The sequence below is a fragment of the Strongylocentrotus purpuratus genome, unplaced genomic scaffold (genome assembly GCF_000002235.5).
Source record: "Strongylocentrotus purpuratus isolate Spur 01 unplaced genomic scaffold, Spur_5.0 spur5_scaffold_6, whole genome shotgun sequence".
In the NCBI taxonomy this organism is placed as follows: domain Eukaryota; kingdom Metazoa; phylum Echinodermata; class Echinoidea; order Camarodonta; family Strongylocentrotidae; genus Strongylocentrotus; species Strongylocentrotus purpuratus.
Window position 1 is genome coordinate 49,696,925 of NW_022145612.1, and position 21,904 is coordinate 49,718,828.

The window sequence follows — 21,904 nt, forward strand, 5'->3', positions numbered from 1 at the left end:
CTCTGCCCTCTTTTTAACTCTCAATGCTTGACCATAAAGACTGTTAGTAGGAATTTGATTGCAGCTGCAAACATTGTCTGGGGGCAAGTTATCTCTTGGAATCAAGGGGAGATTTTACACTTACTATTGTGTACAACAGAGGAAGTAACAGGAATAGAGCTACAGTTACAGGTTCTAACCATAAGGACATCCATGAAATCCAAGGGAATCCATGAAATCCAAGGGAATATATACATTGTACAAATCAGGTTGATTCAAGGCTTTCAAGCGGATCTGGGGTGCTTTTATTGGGTATTGCCACTAGATATGTACATGGTACCCCACTATCGAACCCCACTATATGATCGTGATTTGCGGGATGTCGCGTTTATTGTCTCTTCACGATTCACAATAAAGGCCTTGTCACTGCACAGCTGCTCTGCGCTGTTTGACCCGGGAAGCAGACAGTTTCTCGGAGGTCAACTTCACACACACGCTTGTACAACAACATGACACAACAAATGGCGCGCTAGCCTCCGAACCGGAAATGAACCTGGGAGGTCCGATTTGTATGTTGGGTACAAAACAGCTTTGCGTTTATCATCTCTCAGAAATGTGATTCTGGCTGTATGTCACATTCAAAACAGACCTTTTTGCGTCTTTAGATATGCCCATATCTAAAGACCTTTAAAAAAGACTTTGCGTTTATCACCTTCTAAATTTGCCTGAAAGATGTTTGAGAAACCTGATTCTAGCCAAAAATTTGTTCAATAAATGCACCCCTGGATACACTTGTTATCTTGTACTTAAGACTCAAGGTCCCAAATCAATACATAGGAAAACGATAGGGAAAACCCCCCTATTCATATCACTTGTTTTGTTTCAAGGTATGCTGTTTATCTGACCTCTACATTGTGATGAGGCAAAGCATTTAATGCCTGTCTGGTCCAGTGTATGAGTGAATACCATTGATATTAAAAAAACAGCACTTGGTCCCATGTACATGTACATTGCCAGGGAAATGTTCAGATAAGTTCAAAAAGTGACCATGATCTTGATAATTTTTATTTTATTTTTTTTCTCTTCAAAAACACTGGAAAATCACTTTGATAGGGTTCATATTTTGTTAGTACATGTAGATTTGAAAGGATTTCAATGATGCATGACATAAAAATGTCTTCACTTTCATACTTACTGTAGGTAGCTTAGCAAAATGCAGTGGCATGAAAACACTGGTCCAGAACGCAGAGATTGTTGAAAATTGTTTTTTTTTTTCATGCAGAGGTAGAACCTCATCATTAGGCTATGGAGCTGGTATGCGCCATCTCGATGATGCTTAATGTTAGCTCAACTTTCATTTATATAAGGAAAAAACAAGAATGTTAATTATTAAACATCTCTTCCTATTATGCTTTTTGTGTTCCGAACGCATCTTTTCCTGCCATTACACTACATTTCATCACTAACCTCCCTTACATGGTCCTTACATGGTAAGTGGAATCCCTACTAAATTACCTTCCACCATTAAATTATGTATATTTGACTGTCTCTTCATAATGTAGATTACTGTATTTACATTTAACATTCATGGTGACCCAGTGTAGTACGATTACACCAACGTCCAATATCCAACAAGATCATACTACTGTACGTGATAAGGGTACACGTATACACATCACCTGTACATCTGAAGTGTCCCATTCATAAAGTATTATGATTAGAATATTTACCAATCATTGTGTACATGTACATATACTATCTTGAGTGTTGTACTTTGTATGTTTTAATAACCTTTTGTAATTTTGAATTGCATCAGATAATTTCATAGGTAAAATACGCTTCAGCAATGTCAGTCATATGGACTAGAATGATGAAAATCTTTAGCAAAAGCAGCTATGAATGATGATTTTGATCTACATTTAGGGCCCTAGATGATTGGACAGTGAAATGTATATGCTTTAAAACGCACTCATTGTTTAGATGGGTCATACGAGTCACATGACAATTGACCTTTGCTGGAAACATTTGTACATGTAGGCAGGCTTGGTCAAATGTCAAGCAGCTCAATACCAGCTAAGATGCTGCAAAGTAGGGTAAGGGAAGAAGAGGTACTATACACAGTGCCTCTTTGTATCAAATAGAATTTAAGATCATTTTGGGGAGAATTGAAAGGAAGGGGATAATGGGAGATGTTGAAAATGAGAGACAGGGAGTCAGAGAGAAAGAAAGACAGATCTTTGAATTTAATTCAAGTTGATGAAAACAGATGTGTTGTGTGGATTAGCATAGGGTAAGAGAGACAGGATCGAACAGGAAATCATTATTTAAGATAGAGGCAGATTATGGGAAGCTGAAATAGTTGCATTATATGCAGGTTTTGTACAGTACTTCTACTTCTAGTAGGTAACTTCAGTTCTCAATTTGTACTGTATCACACAAAAACAAAATATGCAGGGAGGATGTTTGTTTGTTGCACTCATTTACAGCACAGGTTTAATTCTAAAATGATGAAGATTGATGTGCCCAATTTATTGTATCCTTTTGATAACATTTTAAAGGGAATGATGATTATCTGTAATGAGAGCCCATCCTGGTGTCAGTAATACATTAGTGTAGTGCAGCAGATTCTCACATTATGATCAAAGAAATAACACTTACATTTACAGGTTTTCTTGCAATGATTTATTGTCTAGAATCAAGAAGAATGCATAACCACACAAAAAACAACTTACATGTATTACAATTGCATGGATAATGTAACAATTCGGGGGGGAGGGGGGGGGGGGGGGAAGGGGTCGTACATTTCTGATTTCTTTGTTCACTATGTGCAAGGAATTAATGATATAATTTCCTTTTTCGAAACAGTAGTTAGGAACATGAGTTATGGCTTTAGTGCATATCATAATTAATTTGATTAGTAAATTGAACCCCCCCCCCCAAAAAAAAAAATGACCACAGCTGGAGCATGACTGCTTCATTTGGGCATGTACACAACAAGCCCCCACCCTCCATTTTTTACCCGGATTTCAAAGTGGCTGCCTACTTGTCCATAGAGACCACCTGCTCATAAAGACCTATTTCTTGTTTCCCTTGGGCGGTCTTTCTGTACAGGTTTGACTGTATAATAATGAATAATGCTCAAATCCATGTTTTTGTGCCTAGGCAACTTATGGTTCTTGTCATTCTATTTTAACTTACATATTTCCTGCTTGATTTTTATTGTTCATATTTTTTGTAGTAGATGGACTTCATATTGTTTGCATACATTTAGAAATGTATGTTGGGTCATTAGATTAGATGTGTTATTGGGCCTTTACATGTAATGTCAATACATTTGGCAAACCATACAATCAAATAATTTCCAAACATGGTGCTGTCTGCATAATAGTAATTTGTGGTCTGAGGAGGTGTGTTAATGAAAGTGTTGGGTCTTGAGTAGTCAAGTTAATTCTGGTCTGGTGAATGTTCATATTCAAGAACCTGTTATTGATTCCTTCATGTAGGATTACGAGACATAATTTACCTTAATCCAAATTGAAAAGGGTCTTTTCCTCCGCAGTCATCATATGGTTGGTCGACTGTATCGACCCTGGCTTAGTGAGATTATAATCCTAGACATATCTTGCCCCATGCATGGGGGGATGATCTACTTAAAGGCCCACTGCACTACTTGTAGCTACTTGCGCCCTCTATATAACAAACAATGCCTAATCGGTGACCATTGGTCCCCCATGATCCTCTTTTTCTTATGTTAACTGAGAGCTGAGCCACCTGTCCAGTGACCTTGCAGGGCACTCTAATCCCTCCTGTAAACTATGGCAGATAAGCTTTAAGGAATCCATTGCATTGCATCCAATTGATCTTACATGTAAAGACATGAATGGTTCAGGGCTTATCTCTTTCACCCAAGTCCCTTTTATATACCTTGACTGGACCAGACAGAAATTGATTTGTATCTAATTAAACATAATCCCCAAATCGATGGGGAATAATGCTTGGACTATAAGTAATCAATACAAGAAGAAAAGGCAGTCCAGTTTCTTTGAGATGGCCTTGAAAGTACATTGACAAGGTTCATCTACCTTGCCAGCTTGCTTCTAGGAGTGAATGTTTATGTAAGCATGATACATTGTTTACATTTTTACATCACCTTAAATGGATTATTTCACAATGAAAATGTCATCATCTATAACAAGTAAAATATTCCTTTCCTGGTAAGAATACCCCCCTCCCCTATTTTATTTCTTTGAAAAAAATTTAGAAGATAATTACGGTAATAAAAGTGGGTTCTTGTATAGCGCTCACGTCTGTCACACTTGACACTCTTGTTGCTCGTGTTGCTCCACTGTCATTATTACCTCTGGCTTTAGCGTGGCTACTATTATAGTGCTCTAGCATTTCAAGGAAGAAAAACTTTGTCCTACATTTCTAAGTGCACTTACCAGTATCTAACAGAAAATAAAGAATTGAAATGTAAGATCATCCTCCCTTGAGCATATCAGGCATTTTCTCTTTTCATCTTTTGAAGACTGATTTATGTTTCCTACCTTTTAGCCACAATATATGCCTTTTAATGACTTGCATTTTAAGTACCTTCAACATTTCTTGTTAAACGCAGTCAGCTTTTCATGTTTATAGGAGCAAGATTTGAATTGCAATGAAAGAAAATCTTTACCGATAATCATCAATTTGTAATACTTGATAATAAAATGACTACCGGTATATTGCTGAGTATGGAAAGGATTAGATTCCCACTTTCAAGGAAAAAGTAGTAACATGATTCTTGGTATTAAGTTGAATTATGCTGAAGATTTTTTTTTTTTTTTCTTACTGACAATATACACTGAGGTAGCATTGAGATACTGTTTTTCTTAAGACTTCTGGCAAGAATCCAAATTACTATCCGGAATCTTTTGTTATGTGTTTTCTTTTGCATACAAAGAGGACATTTTGGAACTGTACTTGTAAGTTGAATGTACAGGTAATTAACATTAACATAAAGGAAAAAATGGAAACAGAAACTGAGTGTAAATTTTAAAGGAAAAATCAGAGACAGAGAATTTTGTTAAAATCTTTTAAAGTATAAATTGAAAGGAATGTATTTAAAGTATAAATTGAAAGGAATGTTTTAAAGTATAAATTGAAAGGGCTATTGAACACCACCAAGTTCTTTGATTTCCCTTGTGCCATGTTCTCCTTTTATATTGTAAAGAATTTTCATAAATACATTTTTTAAATCTCAATATTTTGTGAAAGAAATTATTTGTCATGATTATGGCTGAGGGTCATTCCATGTCAAATCACCCGAAAAATCTGAAAATCTTAACCCGACCATTTTTGATTTTGATGAAACCTAGTATACTTGTTGAGTGTGATCTCACAGCACCAAATCCAAAATTTTAGGTCAATCGGGTGAGGGGTTTGGGAGATACGGCCCACCAAATTTTGAGATTTTTTCAAAAATGGGGGTGGCGGGCCTACCTTTGAACCCTTGTATCTCGGGACCTAATGGGTCAATCTTCACAAAATTTGTATTGTTTTAAAGGGTATTCAATAAGGATTCCAAATCTGCCGCCATTTTGAAGATTCGTACATGTTGGGGTACTTTGACCTCTTGACCTCAGATTTGACCTTGAAATTGACCTTGTGGATCACGTTACTTTGACAACATTTTTCATGAAATGTAATCTCTGACATGTTCACTAAAACATATTAAAGTTTCAGAGATATAATATTTTTTGTTTTGGAGTAATAAGGATTGAAAGTATCCATGCTCACAGATATTCACAATAAACCCTATTATACTGTATACAATACATGCAATATGCACAGTACAACATACATCTTCCACATGTTTTTTTGTTTTAGTCACATCCATCCTAAATGTCAGCAGTACTTGAATAGAAATAAAATGACAAGTTCATATAGGCCTAAAGGGTTAACAGGATGTATGGCTTTAGACCTCTGAGTCGGTTCTAGGATAATTACCTCCTGGAAAATTCACCCCGGAAAACTACCCTCTAAGGACAATTACCCCAGAGGTCAATTACCCCCCCCCCCCCCTATTCGTTAAAGTGGAAGTCCAACCTGATAATAAGGTGGTTTTAATCAAAGCAGATTTATTTTTTGGGGTATATTATTCTTGAGGGGTAATTTTCCCGGGGGGGGGGGGGGGTAATTGTCCTAGGGGGAAATTGTCCGGGTGTAGATTGTCCTCAGGGGGGGGGGGGGGCAGATTGTCCTAGGAGGTAATTTTCTTGGGGGTAATAATCCTCTGGGTGTGATAGTCCTTGGGGGGTAATTGTCCTCGGGGGGGGGGGGGAATTTCCTGAGGGTTAATTTTCCAGGGGGGTAATTATCCTAGAACCGACTCAGAGGCCTAAAGCCATACATCCTGTTAACCCTTTAGGCCTATATGAACTTGTCATTTTATTTCTATTCAAGTACTACTGACATTTAGGATGGATATGCCTAAAACAAAAAAGCATGTGGAAGATGTATGTTGTACTGTGCATATTGCATGTATTGTATACATAATAGGGTTTATTGTGAATATCTGTGAGCATGAATACTTTCAATCCTTATTGCTCCTAAACAAAAAATATTATATCTCTGAAACTTTTACATGTTTTAGTGAACATGTCAGAGATTACATTTCATGAAAAATGTTGTCAAAGTTACGTGATCCACAAGGTCAATTTCAAGGTCAAATCTGAGGTCAAGAGGTCAAAGTACCCCAACATGTACGAATCTTCAAAATGGCGGCAGAATTGGAATCCTTATTGAATACCCTTTCCAACAATACAAATTTTGGTGGACAGTTGCTAAAATCGATTTTGATTTATCATTATTGATTTACCAATAGAAGCCATTAGGTCCCGAGATACAAGGGTTCAAAGGTAGGCCCGCCACCCCCATTTTTGAAAAAATCCCAAAATTTGGTGGGCCGTATCTCCCAAACCCCTCACCCGATTGACCTAAAATTTTGGATTTGGTGCTGTGAGATCACATTCAACAAGTACACTAAGTTTCATCAAAATAAAAAATGGTCGGGTTAAAACCATTGGGTGATTTGACATGGAATGACCCTGAGACAATTTATTGGATAGTTTACACACCCCTCTGAAGGACATTGATTATTGGTTTTTGATCTAGAATGGATAAACTTTAAAAAAAAAAAAAAATCATTTTTAGTGCGATGCAAATAACTGATTGCAAGGAAAACAATGAAAAAGGTTATCAATATTTCTTAAAGGTAATACAAAGTTTGGGGAAATTTTGAAAATGGCCGGATAGCGATTCTTTAATATGTTGATGTATTGGATGCCCCTGAGGATGTATTATAAGCACTAGAAATATTAGCCCCTAAAACACTTCTGCTTTCGAGAAAAATTGAATGTAAAAATTTCAAATAGCTTATACGGCCATCCAATGGTAGCTGCGACCATGAAAATCGCAGAATATGCAGTTGTGATATATAATTCCCAAACGGGAATAGCTAACCGGTCCATTTTAGTCAAGAAACATTGTTTTAAAGATAAATTAACATCTCGACCTTGGGAGGGAGCTATACAACATAAAGACTTTATTATTTACAATTTCATCACTTTAGACTCAATTTCAACTGCGACAATGATCACTGAATATTGTAGGATCGCATATGCTCCAATATGTTCATTTGAACCAAATTCATGTCCCCATACCAATACTTTGTATTACCTTTAAATCAGTAAAGCCTTAAAAGTTTTTGAATATCTTTTTAGATGTAATCTGACTTTCCGCCAATTTCCCTAATCTAATTTTTATCAACACTGGCATTTGAAAAAATATTTTGTAAAATATCCATCCAAAAGAAAGTAATCCTTTGAAGAATACGTAAATTATTGAATAATTGATAAAAAAAAAATTTGAGGGAGGGGGTGGGGGAGGAGGCAGCAGCACTGTAAATCTGTCAATGTCTCCCAGCTCAGTCATACATGGTGTGTTGACTCACCACTCAGAAACTAGAACGATACTACCTGTATGGCTAAATTTCTGTTTGGACTTAGCAGAAAATTTGTCTGTCATCTTTAGTTTTGAAAACGACGTTGTTTATTTGTGACAAGTTCACAAGCACAAATCGACGCCTTCAACTGCACCTTGCAGTAAAATAAAGGTCCTTCTCCACTTGAGTTTTTGAACACGGACCTGGCTTGCTGCCTACAATTTAGTCTGCAACAACAAAAAAGTGATTTTTTTTTTTGCCCCCAAAATAGGGTTGCGTCTTATACACTGGTGCGTCTTATACACAGAGATTTACAATAAACATTTATTTCTGTTGTTTAAGGATTCTGTGCATTCAAACTATCAGTAAATATTGATACCCAGTATGGAGATTCGTATCTGTCCTCTGTAAGTATGCCAAGAAGAACAACAAAGTCAAGAGTAGGGCATTTTTGTTTATTGCAGATGGGGAAATGTACTCTGTATGTGTACAGATGTTTGATCACAATATCCATGCACTCCGCGTACCCTTTGCATAGACATGTCCTGCAATCTGAATTTGACATCGTCAACAGCAATAGTCACTGGTAGTATTACACTACATTCATACGCAGGGGGAATAACGGCACATTGCTGGAAAGCAAATGAAAACACTATAATTGCAGAATAACAAAGAGGAGAGGTATGCATCGAAGCATTGTGTGTTTAGTTAGGAGAGAGAAAGAGAATTGGAGGGGGAGGGGTTTTAGCGTTGGGTGAATGTGTTGGAACCATGCCAATTGTACACACATGTATTGTAGGGTTCATAAAACTGCAAGCCAAAATGACTCTCAATGTTGCTTGCGTACTACATACAGCCAGGCAGGGTAGGCAAGGCAAAGCAAAGCAAAGCAGGCAGAGAGGCAGGCAGGCTCCAGGGGTTGTAGTACAATGCCATGGACCTTCAATACTCTGTGTAAAGTGTGCCTGCCTGCCTGCTGCTGTGAGCATTATTGTTCCATTGGCTTGGTGACTGCATTAATGTGTCATGGACAGGCTAGTCAGAATGCAGTGCCTGTATGACGCTTGCTTACTTTCTTGCTCTGTCGGGCCCAATGTGCATAACGGGGTTTCAACCTGGCGATGTGTGGAGTAGTAATACACACATACACACATGGCATTGTAGTATGCTGAAGAAAAAAACAGTTGTGCTCGCAATGAAAACAAATCCTAGCATAGCACATAATAGAGAAGGAATGAACTCCCCTTGGTTTTCACTTCAATGGGTCATGAGTTGATGTTTTTTTGTTATAAATCACCTTTCTTTCGTATTTATAGTGCTACAAAATCCATATATCACGAGAGTATGATCCATATATAATCGGGTTCAGGACCCTTATGCAGAGTATACATTCAGGGGAGGCATTTTAGGGTATTATTTTGTGCAATGTTTTGATAGGAAGTGACTGAATGTGTAGGCCTGCTATACATACATTTCATAGAGTACACTGTAGGCCTTGGCCTATTGTTCTTGTCCAGATTGAAAGAAAAGTTGTAAGGATAAGGATATACTGTAGGTTTCCATTTTATTTGGTACGCTTTATTTGATAATTAATCAATTTAATTTAATTTAATTCTACTATGTAGATCATGCCAAATGGTGGTTACTGTAACTATTGTTATTATTATTTACTATTCTTGTTTTTGTTGTTATTATTCTTATCATGTATGTATGTGGCTGCTGCGCATTAGGGTCGCCTTCAAAATTTTCAGTGTAAAGTCACATGAAAGACAAGTACATGTACCAGTAGAAAAATATTTTAAAAAAATCAGTAAATATGAGGGGGAAATCCCATGAAAACCAGGCCAGTTGAATATCAAGGTTATAGAGAGGAAAGCGTTTGGAATCGGGTAGATTAGGATATAAATTTAACACAGAAACAAGAGCAGAAAGTGTAGTGAAGGGGGTTGCGTTTTGTGTCATTATTATGTAGAGCCTACGTGGCGTATGAAATTTGTAAGGGATGATAACTTAACGTATTGGAATTCAGACAGGCATCCCTTCATTTAGGCAGGTCTCGACCTTTGATAATTGATATAATATTCATGTTAATAAGGATGTTCTTTTGCAACCACATAACTCATAGATTTAGGACTCCAATTTTTCTTGTGATCACATGATTTTACCGGTAATGTGGCATCTTGGATATATTTCTGGGGTCCTAGCAACAGGTACATGGTATTTTGAGGGTGGAAAGCAATACTCTTTTAAATTTGAAATTTGATTGACTTTCTTATAGAGGCATTTTTAAAGAATGATTGGGAACAGATATTCAACTTTTTCTTCTTCACAATTGCATCTGATTTCAAGTGGATTCGGCGCCTTCCATATTTAATATTAAAATATTCATTTATTAATATTATTAATTCGTAAAAGAGAAAGACATCATAATTAGTGTTGAGAATATTACAGCTGATTGGAGATTGAGAAGTTTAAAATTAGGGAGGCACTGGAGCAGCGACTTTTCATTTTGTTGTTGCTGGTGTTTGATATGTTTAGCATAGAGGTGTTGTGGTCCAGTGGATTTAGTCTATGGACTGAACCACAAGGTACAGGGTTCGAATCCCTGCCACAATACTAACGTCCTTTGGCAAGACGTTAATCTACATTTGCCATGCTTCACCCAGGTGAGGTAAATGGGTAACTTGTAGGATTATTTCTTGAAATGCACTGCCGAAGCTAAAGCTAGGGTTGTATTTTCTAAAGCTCTTTTGAAGCGCCTAGGGACATTATATCATATTGTGTTATGCGCTATACAAGAATGGATTATTATTTCTTGAGTCGGTTGAGAGCAGGATGGTAGTAGCTTCTGGCCATTTCCGAGTCATTGTGCTTTATTGGCTCGACGGTGTGTGCATGCCTTTCATAAAAACATTCCTGGGAACACTAATATCCAAATTCCAACAGAAGAGGTTGATTCTTACTCTTCAAGTGAGTTATTAATTGACTTGTTGTGTATATAATTTCTGTCTTATTACAAGAATAAAAGAAAGAGTTATTAAAGCATCAGCTTGATTGAAAGATTATGATGAAGGTATTGTTCTCAAAATGCTGTATGCGACTTACATGTACACATACATCCATAATTGGTATTGGTATACACAAGGCTAATATCTAAGCTCAAAATTCTATATTTTGATTGAATTTTTCTCCGAGTGCATTGAATGTTGATGTATGAATTGATGTTTATCTCTTTTGTGATTGATGTAATTCTTTTCCCCCCTCAGGGATTGGGGTTCCTGAAGTCCTGCCAGACAATACGCAAGTCCAAGAGGGAGCATCGATACGACTCCTCTGCCAAGTAGATGCTTCTTCATATGGGAGGTTAAAGGTCATGTGGCTCAAAGGTGGCATTCCTCTGCTCTCGGGAACTCCAAGGTTAGTTTGATTTGAGTCCAAATTTCTACAAAGCTCTCCCGTTTGAAAGAAATTTCACACCTTTGTAGAGTGGAAAATTTTAATCCTACTAGCAAATTTTCATCATTTTTTCATCTGTTTACTCCTACCTGACCTCTCTTTAAATGAATACATACACATACATTTATATCTAGCAAAGTCCTCTGATCTGAATTACTATGTAAGTTATCTCACAATGTACTTCAATGCAATTTGCAGCAGACGAGGCGCACTACCTGTATTTTAAGTAAGCCTACACGCTAACCTTATTTCACTACAATTCTTCATATAATTTTATTATGTCTGTGGGCTGTAGGCAGCAGGATCCAGTTTATATTTCGGAAGGGGGACTGGGGGGGGGGGGGCAGTCCGTAGCATTATGAGGCCTTTATGGAAAGTGCCCCTGCAAATGTAAATCCCTGATTAGGCCTTGTTGGGACAAGTTTATACTTGTTTCTAAAATGGAGAAATAGGGAAAATCATTGAAGTATGTGACTTTGATTACCCTTGAAATGTTGAATTCAGGCATGAATTGTAGAGGAAGCTTACTGTTATACTTCAATTGGTAGAGAATTATCCCAACTCAGGATGCAGTACAATATTCCATATTAATTCATTTTGATCAAGAGAAACCAAGATCCTTCAGACTAGGGAGACCAAAGTATTTTATGAACTTTTATAGCTATTGATTTCCTTCTACAGTATTGATTATTTCAATGCATCCATTGAAAACAGTTTAAATTTAATGAACAGGAGGAAAGTCATATAAGAAGCTTTATAATAGAGCAGTTCACGGTTAGCACATGTCCCAAATGACCCTGAATATCCGCAGATCTTCATAACATGAAGAGGTCCCACTTTGTACACTTTGATGGAGGTGCTACATAAATAGCTTTTGTTTCCCCTTTTCAAAGAATACTTCCACCTGTGTATCATGGTGTGCACTGCTTGTCCATAAATGAATAATGATTACATAACTTTCATGAGTACATATCCAGTATTTTGTCTTCATGTATTTCACAATTTGGTCTGCAATGATTTTTATCTGCTCATGCTCAGAGCCTCAGACTGCCACCTGAACTGGCTTATTCATCATTGATTTATTTGTTTCCACCCAGAATCATCCAACTACCTGAATATGGTGCGATACTCCATATTACCTCAGCTCAGTCCAGCGACTCAGGCCTTTACAGCTGTAATGTGAGCAATGAATTCGAAGAGAGTCAGACCAGTGCAGAAATGACCGTCTCGGTCACGACAAGAACGTTAGAGTCTCCTTGGGGCATCTTGGCTGGCCCTGAAGACATGGATGCAATGGCTGGCAGTGATGTCATACTGGAGTGTCTGCTGACAGGCCAGGAGAATGTGGATGTCACTTGGAAGCGAACAGGTATGTTCTCACTACATCAAGTGCTAGCGGGTGTTTGCAGAGTTTTGGACTTGACCACGGCATTGCTAGACGTAACAATAGCATCTGACAGCATTGCTAGTGATACAATTTTTCAATATTCTAGGCCTCTATTTGGTTAAACTGTGAGCATATATTTGGCTCTTGTCCACCAGACCACCACATCACAATGATCAGGGAAAAGTTAAAAAGTAACGTCAGGGCATTTTCTCTTGTTTTGCTCATACAAGTAGGGATGTATAAAATAAACTTGAAATTTGATTTTAGAAGTGGACAGTAAGACATGCTCACTATGTAAAAAATTATTTTTCCCCCAAAAAATGTCCTTTCTAAAAGATGCACTCAGAGGATGTGGTATAAATAACAATATTGACTGCTCGTTTGGGGGGGGGGGGGGGTCACAGTTAAAACTATAGCCATGTGACTAATAGTTTCAAGGTACAGTATCACCACAGGGCAATAGTTCACCATTCACCATCAAACCAGTCAATATCCATTAACTATTAGTAGGTATAAATCCGCTGAGAGCCAGAAGGATGTTAATGTAAGTATTGGATGCCCTTGAGGTAAATGCAGGGAAATTTTGGACGGGATATGTCTTAGACTCAGACGGATCGGAGACGAGTCCAATTAAGCATGAGTTACGATGACTGCGATGATCCGAGTCTGCAGTCCGCGATTCCCATGCATGGAACAACTTTGTACATACCTAAACCTTGCTTTGGCAGGTCAGAAAGATGGCTATAGTAAATGGTACTTGTATCCTCTCATTCAAGGCCATGACTCAGATGCAGTAAGGAGAAGTAGATAATCTTAGAGCAGGCCTTGAGAGCAGACTACGGTGTCCTTACCCTTGTATAACCTTATCAACCTAACTATCTTGTGGTGGATTCTTCTTCTAAAGTCTTCTTTGCTTTCAAAATATTGACTTTCTGCAAGTGTCTCTTTTCAAACTAATCTTTGAGAATGTCTTTATTTTTCATGATTGTGATTGCAAAGTTTGCACGGTTATGTTATGTTTCTAAAAACCACTTTTTTCTTGTTAGTTATTTGCTTCACTAGATTCTCTCTAAGAGTACCCAAACAGGTGGTGCGTGTACATATCATTAATCACCACATGATCGCTCTTTTGAGTCATTCTTTAACATGTCAGAAGTGCCTATGTAAGAATTATAAGAACTGCCATCAGCAACTAACTTCTACTATTTGGCAGGACTATTATTTTATAAGAAAACCCTTAGAAGTAGAAACAGAACTAAACTGGAATTTGTCACTGCTGACAAATTAGGTGATCTGCAGCGGATCTGAAATGACAAATAAGTGAAATCAAGAGGTGATCTGCTGCAGATCATCTAACTAAATTTGGCTATCATTATGTTCCCTGCAAATGATAGCTTTTAAAGAAGGCATATGGGCAGCGCTAGTTCCTGGTACCGGTACTCACTACTCAACATTAGTTATGTGTATTAAAATAATTATAAAAAATGTTCCTTTTTTAAATCTGCTGCAGATCACCTAACTAAATTTGCATATCATTATGTTCCCTGCAAGTAATAGCTTTTAAAGAGGGCATATGGGCAGCACCATTTCCTGGTACACGCTTCTCAACATTAGTTATGTGTATTAAAACAATTACAAAAAAACATTCCTTTTTAAAATTGCTAACATAGATGGTAGAAATGATTGATGATATGTGAGTGTTGTATTTTTGCTTCATGTTATGTGATGATCGAGTAGCAGGTGGGGAATTATTCTCCTCTGCCCACATTCACTTGAGATGTTAGTTCTCTTCAATACAAATTTGTCACACTTTAGGTTTCTAATTTTAGATATTGAAAATGTGAGGAAATAAGTTAGGGCAATAGTAGAAAATGCATGTAAGATTTAAGCAAGATATACATGTACAATATACATGTAGGTGGAAGTATGTGTAGTAACTAGTATACAAATATACACTGCCTTGAGAGGTTCTGGTTAAAACTATGCGCAAAAGGTGACTCCAATAGCAAATGGTACTTTTGGAGTCACCGAGGCCCATAGTTTAACCAGTACCTCGAATAGAAGGCATGGTATATTTGTTTTATATCCTGCATCAAAAATTTATTTAAAAAAAAAAAACATTTTTGGGAAGAAAAAAAGTGTCAATTTTTATCTAAAAAGATTTAAATATTTTATTTTCATTAAATTAAGATTTGAAAAAGAAAAATTGATTCAATTAAAAAAAAAAAAATTTCAACTCCCAAATAGTAAACCAAAATAGTACTCTCATATAGTACTTTCTAAAAATAGGTCAAATATTTTTGGTCATGTGACGAGTTCTCAACCAATCAAAAGCCAACAAATTTTTGATGCAAGATATAATATTCATTATAATAGGAAATGTAATATATTTAACATTTAGTTAACCTAGGTAATTTATCTTTTCAATTTGAGACAAAAAATTGTTGAGCTGACTGAAGGGAGGTCTGGTCCCACGTGGGAATTATTACTGATTGTGATTTTTTTTTCTCCCCTTTTTGTACATGTGCATTTTTCTGATCGAAAATCTTCATGGTATGTTGATAAGATACATGTAGAATACTGCCTCATGCAAGTTCCTTGATATGCATTCTTATTTGCTGTACCTCACATGGCTTGGAAGTTAAAACTTCCACATATAATGTTGCTTTCGAGAAGTCCTATCCACAATGTGGTGAACAATGCTCCTATTTGCAAAGAGAGAAGGAAATGAGTTGTCAAATTTGTCATAGCTCATGTTACTAATGAAACAACTATGACGTACTTGGCTGTGAAGGAGTAAAAGATCAAGAAAATGAGCTCACCTGCACATATCACTTGCTTTTTTTCTCAAATGTTACTGAATACAGTGAAACCTGATTTAGCTACCATCTGTCTATAAGACCACATTTCCTGTTTCCCTTAAAAAGTGTTTCTCATTTAAATGTGCACTAAAAAATACTTTACTTAAAGACCACCTGCCTATAAATACCACTTTTCTTGATCTTGGTCTTGATTTGATTTGATTTGATTTGATTTGAAAAGGTCTTTATTAAGAACCACATGGCAGCTCAACAGTTGAATTGAGTGGAATTCACATCCTAAAAAAATCAAAATAAATGCAATACAAAGTAAATATAATACAATTTGACTTTAAGACTTATACATAATCAATATAATTTATATACAGGTTTCACTGTATGAGATTATTGTATTTGCAATTAATTAATAACCATTGTTTAAGCTTAAAAAGCTTTTCTCATCTCAATAATAGCCATGTCCAGATTTTTTTCAACTCCTACTGCACACCCTACAAAAAAAATAGTTGGTTTTACATAAGAAGAGTGAAAGAAAGGCGCGGTTGGTTGTATGAATGTGTCATTTAAGATGCAGCATCCTAGCACATAAGTAGCAGTGTAATGTAATCACCCTTATTCATGAATGAAGACAGGTACGTTGAGGTTATACAAGGGCAAGTACAGTGTAGTCTGCTTTCAAGGACTCTAAGGTTATCTACTTCACCTTGCTGCATCTGAGTCATGGCCAATTGATGATTAGATGTGTTATCCTGTTTATTTTATTTTTCATTTTCATTTCATTTTCGTTTTGCTTGTTCTGTTAACTTTTCAAAAGTTGCCTTTTTGTTTTTATTAAATGATACTGCTTCTCAAAAGGAGTGCTCCTCAAAAGGAGTATTCAAGTAAAGTAAGCTAGATTTTAAAACTGATAAATATTCAGATAATAATGATATTTATAAGTGTAAGTTTTGTGAAGATTTTCTTTGTAATAAGTTTTTTTTTCTTGTTTTATTCTTTTTTGTTGGTTCAGGGCGCATACTGTATAACTTTAGAAGTTTAGAAGGATTGAATAGTTGTAGATTATTGGACCCAAATTTATAGATACATTTGATAGGAAATTATTAAAAGTTTGCTGTGATAATTTATAAGGCTGCGACGGGTTGTTGAATGCTCGAGTACCCGCACGGTTGACAACTACTCGGGTACGATTTCTCGTACCCGAATATTCGGCCGGAAAAAAAAAAAAAAAAATTGTCCAGGCCTACCCTTGCCCCTGCCAGAGAGAGCGGCGGCCGCTGGCATGGTACCGTCGGTAAAAATGTTTCCCAACTCGAGCACTGTCAAACTCGCCACTCAGAAACTGGGACCAAATGTCCAGATTTCTGTTTGGATTTGGAGGACAATGGATTATTCTGCCATCTTTGGTTTTAAAAACAGCATTGTTCACTGTTATTATTATTAAATTTGCGCCTTAAACTGCAACTCGAAGTAAAATTGCATGCGTGTTCGGCGATACTGGAATACTGCATCAGAGGTATGGTGGTGGCAAAAAAAGAAAAAAATTCAAAAAAAATGGCGTCTGAATATTCGAGTATTCACTTGTGAGCCTGGGAGTGTACTCGGGTACCTCATTACACTGTTGTGCACAGCCTTAATAATTTACAATTAAGACTGAAACACTGCATCTAAATACGACTCCCTTGTTACCCTAGTTATAAATATAATTTTGTAGAAAGTTTTTTCTATTCTTTCTGTTCACTTGGAAACATCAATTCCCCCCCAAAAAATCCCTCTAGGAGCTAGATACAGCCAGATAACAGCACTTACAGTAAACAATATCTGCTTCAAAAATGTTAAGAAGTAATGGTTTGTAATGTTTGTTTTTCGAACATACAGATAGAAGGGATATCACTCTTCAAGAGAGTACGTCTTACGGACATCATAACCTCCAGTTGAGAAACGTTTCATTGGACGATCAAGCAACATACCAGTGCATCGCCCTCAACTTGCTGACGGGGGAGGAAGATATGGTCTCTGCATTGTTATACATCCTGCGTAAGTTTTTTTGTTTTTTTTTTTTTTTTTTCTCCATCGTGATAATTTGAAGGGTACCATTTAGCAACAGATTATTTTGCTCTGTACATAGGGGTTCCATAGCGCTGTATTGTATCAAAATATGAGCGTCTAATATCACTTTTATAAAGCACTATTGCAAGTTCAAGTACACTCTCAATAAGTGTTAAAGTGATTGTTAAGAGACTAGTCGACACACTTGCACTTATACACCCAAGTCGGACTTTGGTTCCTTGTGTATGGTTTTTGATGTTATCTGTGTTTCTTTTTTACTCCTTTACAGTCAACCCATAGAATGCCAGGTTAATTTGTTTAGGTTGCATTCAAAACTGCTTGCTGTACACAAACTATTATTTAGGTGGTTGGTACCTTAAGAATGGTTGCAGCTATGGTATTTGAAATTGTCCCATTCAGCATATAGACTTCTACTGCTCTGACAATTTAGGTGAACCTGATATATATGATTGATATGGTAACATAGCAAGGGGCATATTGAAGATTATGTCATGTTTGTGCAGTTTTGTGCTAGCGGCAAAACAGAGTATTGATCTTAAGATAAATGTTTGTAACATAGACAGTATTATGCAATCTAAGGTTGGCAGTGTTATGTAATAGAAAAATATATAATTAGCATGGGGTGAGGAGATGCTGTATACTCCAGAAAGAATAAAAATAACAAAAATATCATTTTCTCAGCTATTCTGCAGAGAGTATTTAAGTACATGTGAATATCGATTGTGTCCGACACCACCTATTTATATTGAATGTATGCCGGTTCACAGAGAAATAGGTACCAGGCACATTAGGTCTCTTTGATCGACAGGTTGTATATTACAAAGGAAACACCTGTTCATTTAGATGTGAAATCTACACGAGTAGGTGTGGAACAATAGCAAGCTTTGCAGATTACAGGCCAGAACAAATTGACAAGAAATCAACAAGAGTAATTTATTGGCTGAAATATTTAGTAAAGATTGTAGATATATAGCCTAGTACTAATTACGTCTTATTTGATATATATCAGTACATCTGTATATTTGGCAAAAGTAATCAAACAGCAATTCATTTTAGGCCCTACTGTGCAAAAGCATATTTAATACTCATCTGAAATCATCTAGTTAAACAAAATATTTATTTAAATAAATCATGTATTGATGATTACAGAGCCGCCCTACTTCCGGTTACCTGTCGAGGATAAAGAGAAGAGTGAAAGTGTGACTGGGCGTATGACCTGCTTTGTGGGCGGGAAACCCCCTCCCATCGTCACATGGTACAAGGATGGTGAACTGGTCCCTATCAAGGGGCGGGTCAGCCAAACGACCCCTATCAGGGGTCATGCGGGTGAGATGGTGCGTAGCATGCTGGTCATCTGGAACTCCATGGTTGAGGACATTGGCGTCTACCAATGCGTCGCTACTAACGAGGCAGGGACTGTGTCGGGAGCTATGTTCTTCAATGTCAAAGTGCCAGGTGGGTCATCTATGATAATGGTATGAAAGGAGGTGGGTGAATCTGTCTCCTACTGGGAGTGTCGTGGTCGGGTGGTATAAGGCGCTTGACTTGGAGATGCGAAGGTCGAGGGTTCGAATCCCGACACGGCACTAATATCCTTTGGCAAGATATTAACCTGCACTTGCTACTCTCCACCCAGGTGTTAATCGGTACCCAGTAGGATGCGACCGTCATTGTTGGTCAAACAGTTTTTGAGCGTCATGTAATGCCTGGCTGGAATGCTCTCCAGGGAGTGGAGATTGTGCACACATTGTGTGCGGGCAAGCACTGAATCCAAAGACTGGGGTAATAGTATATTTGTAAAGCACTTAGAGACATTTGTATTAAGCGCTATATAAAAATTTAATATTATTATTAATATTACTACGCCATATGTGAACAATTCTTTAGTATGAGCCTTGTTTATTTATTCAGGACTTCTGTGTTTTCTGTTAGATTATAATTCAAATCATTGTATTCTCAAGTACATCTACGATGTTGCTCCTTTATTGTAAATCTTATTCCAATATTACCAACCTTAAAGATAAACTTGAGTTCTGGTAATGCGATTGCATTGTGAAAGAAAAGGTGTGGAATGGATCAGAAAAGTTGATCATATAGCATGTAAGTAATGGTGTGTAATGCAAGGTTCTGGAGTCATCAAAATCATCATAAATTTGGCAGAGTCTTGGTACAGTAACAATCACTTACACAGAAAGCTGTACATGGGACAACACACATGTTGTCGGGGCTGGTACTACCCTGATTTCCTTATCTTTCTATGCTCATTACTCAGCCAGTATACATTTTCTTCCAAAATTGTTTGGTACATGACATTTATTTGAAATCTTGAACATTCAGTGTAAGTTTCGTTAGATTCTGTGAGAATTCATTTTCTTTTTTTACCAGAACTCAAGTTTATCTTTAACTGGTCCCAGATGTAGCATTTCTCTTGTCAATACCTTTTCTAAAATAAATTATGATCAGTGACTTCATTACTTATTAATGTACTAGGTTCAACCGCCTTGATTAGCTTTTGCTCATTTTCTGACAGTCTCTTTTCTAAACTGTTTTTCATGGTGTGCAGAGAACAGGCCGTTCCGACCGAATAATGTGACTGCCATTGTGAGTGATAGCCACTCCATCACAGTGAGATGGAAACCTGTGCCACAGCCAGATGTCAAAGGCTACTCCATTTACTACTACCCAACACCAGGTAAATAGTTAATAGTATAGTATTAATGAACGCCTCGGGCAATAGCCCAATTGTAACCTTCCCGAGAGCGTATAAAAACAACTATTTCTCGAATATTAAAGCAGTCATGAATACTTTTATATGCCGAAAACAAAAAAAGTCAACTAATGACACCACCTTGGCCTTTCTCTAGTTTATCTGCACAGTTGTTTTTTATGAGTGTATCTTTGAGAGTAGACTAGATCTAGATTCTAGTCTAAGCAAGATATTTTTACAATTTTGGGGGTGGGCCGGCCCTGTGGGTAATATGGAGAAGAACCTGCGCTTTCATATGACACCTCACTTATTGAGTATCACCTTCAGGATCACAACAGATAAAGGTTTGAATCTCGAATTGAAAAAAAACAAAACTTTTTTTGCATGGTCGCGCAATGCACGTAGACTGCATAGCGACTGCATTGCGTGCAGACTCTATGAGAAGAATTTTAACACACAACATCGGGTGCGCGATCAGACACCCTGACAACTAGATCTATTTTCGTCTAGAGTCTACGTCTATGCTTTTCAGCAACTAAACGAACATGTTTATGGATAATTTCACGTACCCTTTTTGTTGTTCTTGCTGTCAGCGAGTCTTGCATTTGATAAGTTGAAATCTTGGGAGAGTTTTTGAGCCATTTTTGTCTTGTTTGGAATTGTCTTGTATGAAAATACCGACCAATTCTTCGCACACGTACAGTATCCTCGATCGCTCAAACCATTTTTTAACATGTAAACCTATGGGGTAACCATGGAGACTGAACTATTTTCCCGGTAACCATGGTTACTGGGAATTTTACAGAAATAGTTAAAGTTTATGAATGCAATTTCGACCAATCAGATGGCTGAATTTCTTAAGTGAGGTATATAATTTTCACTATCTGTCTCTGATGCAAATCAACCTTTTCCCCCAATTCAGATGTGATGTATCGAGGCAGTATGGTTAATTCACATAGTTGCATTGAGAGGTTTACAGCTCGATTCCTGGCTAAGTGGGTTTTTGTTTTTGTATACTAAGACATTTATTTACAATTGCCTCTCTTAACCCCGGTCTATTGAATGTGTACTGTATAGGAAGAAGCTATGTTACATTCTTTTCAGTCCAGTTTTCAGCCGAGGTGTAACAATGATAATAAGACTATTCTGTCTGTGTAGTGCATATGACATTATGATAATATGTTTGTATATTTACCTCATCGAGTTTTTGGAAATTATTTATAGCCATTATGATGAATAGAGGGTCTCTCGAGTACCAGTTTCATCATTTTACGACAGGCATGATTGTTATAAACTTATTTTTATTAAGATGTTTGTAACTTTATAAACGTTGCCAAATTCCAGATGGTTCATGGGCAGCCGAGGTAGCCCGTATGAATGACACAGAAGTGGTATTAGGTCAGCTGCAGCCCTATACTAACTACACCATCCAAGTGAAGACATTTATCACTCATGGTGGCAGTAATCTCACAGAGCCTGTCTATGCTTCCACCAAGGAGACCTGTAAG

General features: G+C 37.1%; 1 protein-coding gene across 1 annotated transcript in view; it reads left to right on the forward strand.

Moving 5' to 3' along the window:
• Nucleotides 1–21,904, forward strand: part of LOC581085 (protogenin B) — a 46,139-nt gene that overhangs the window by 11,041 nt on the left and 13,194 nt on the right. The window contains exons 3-8 of the mRNA XM_030972948.1: nucleotides 11,230–11,380; nucleotides 12,517–12,788; nucleotides 17,498–17,656; nucleotides 18,839–19,144; nucleotides 20,253–20,381; nucleotides 21,741–21,899. Of these exons, the coding sequence (XP_030828808.1) occupies nucleotides 11,230–11,380; nucleotides 12,517–12,788; nucleotides 17,498–17,656; nucleotides 18,839–19,144; nucleotides 20,253–20,381; nucleotides 21,741–21,899 (1,176 nt within the window). The remainder of the gene's footprint in view (nucleotides 1–11,229; nucleotides 11,381–12,516; nucleotides 12,789–17,497; nucleotides 17,657–18,838; nucleotides 19,145–20,252; nucleotides 20,382–21,740; nucleotides 21,900–21,904) is intronic.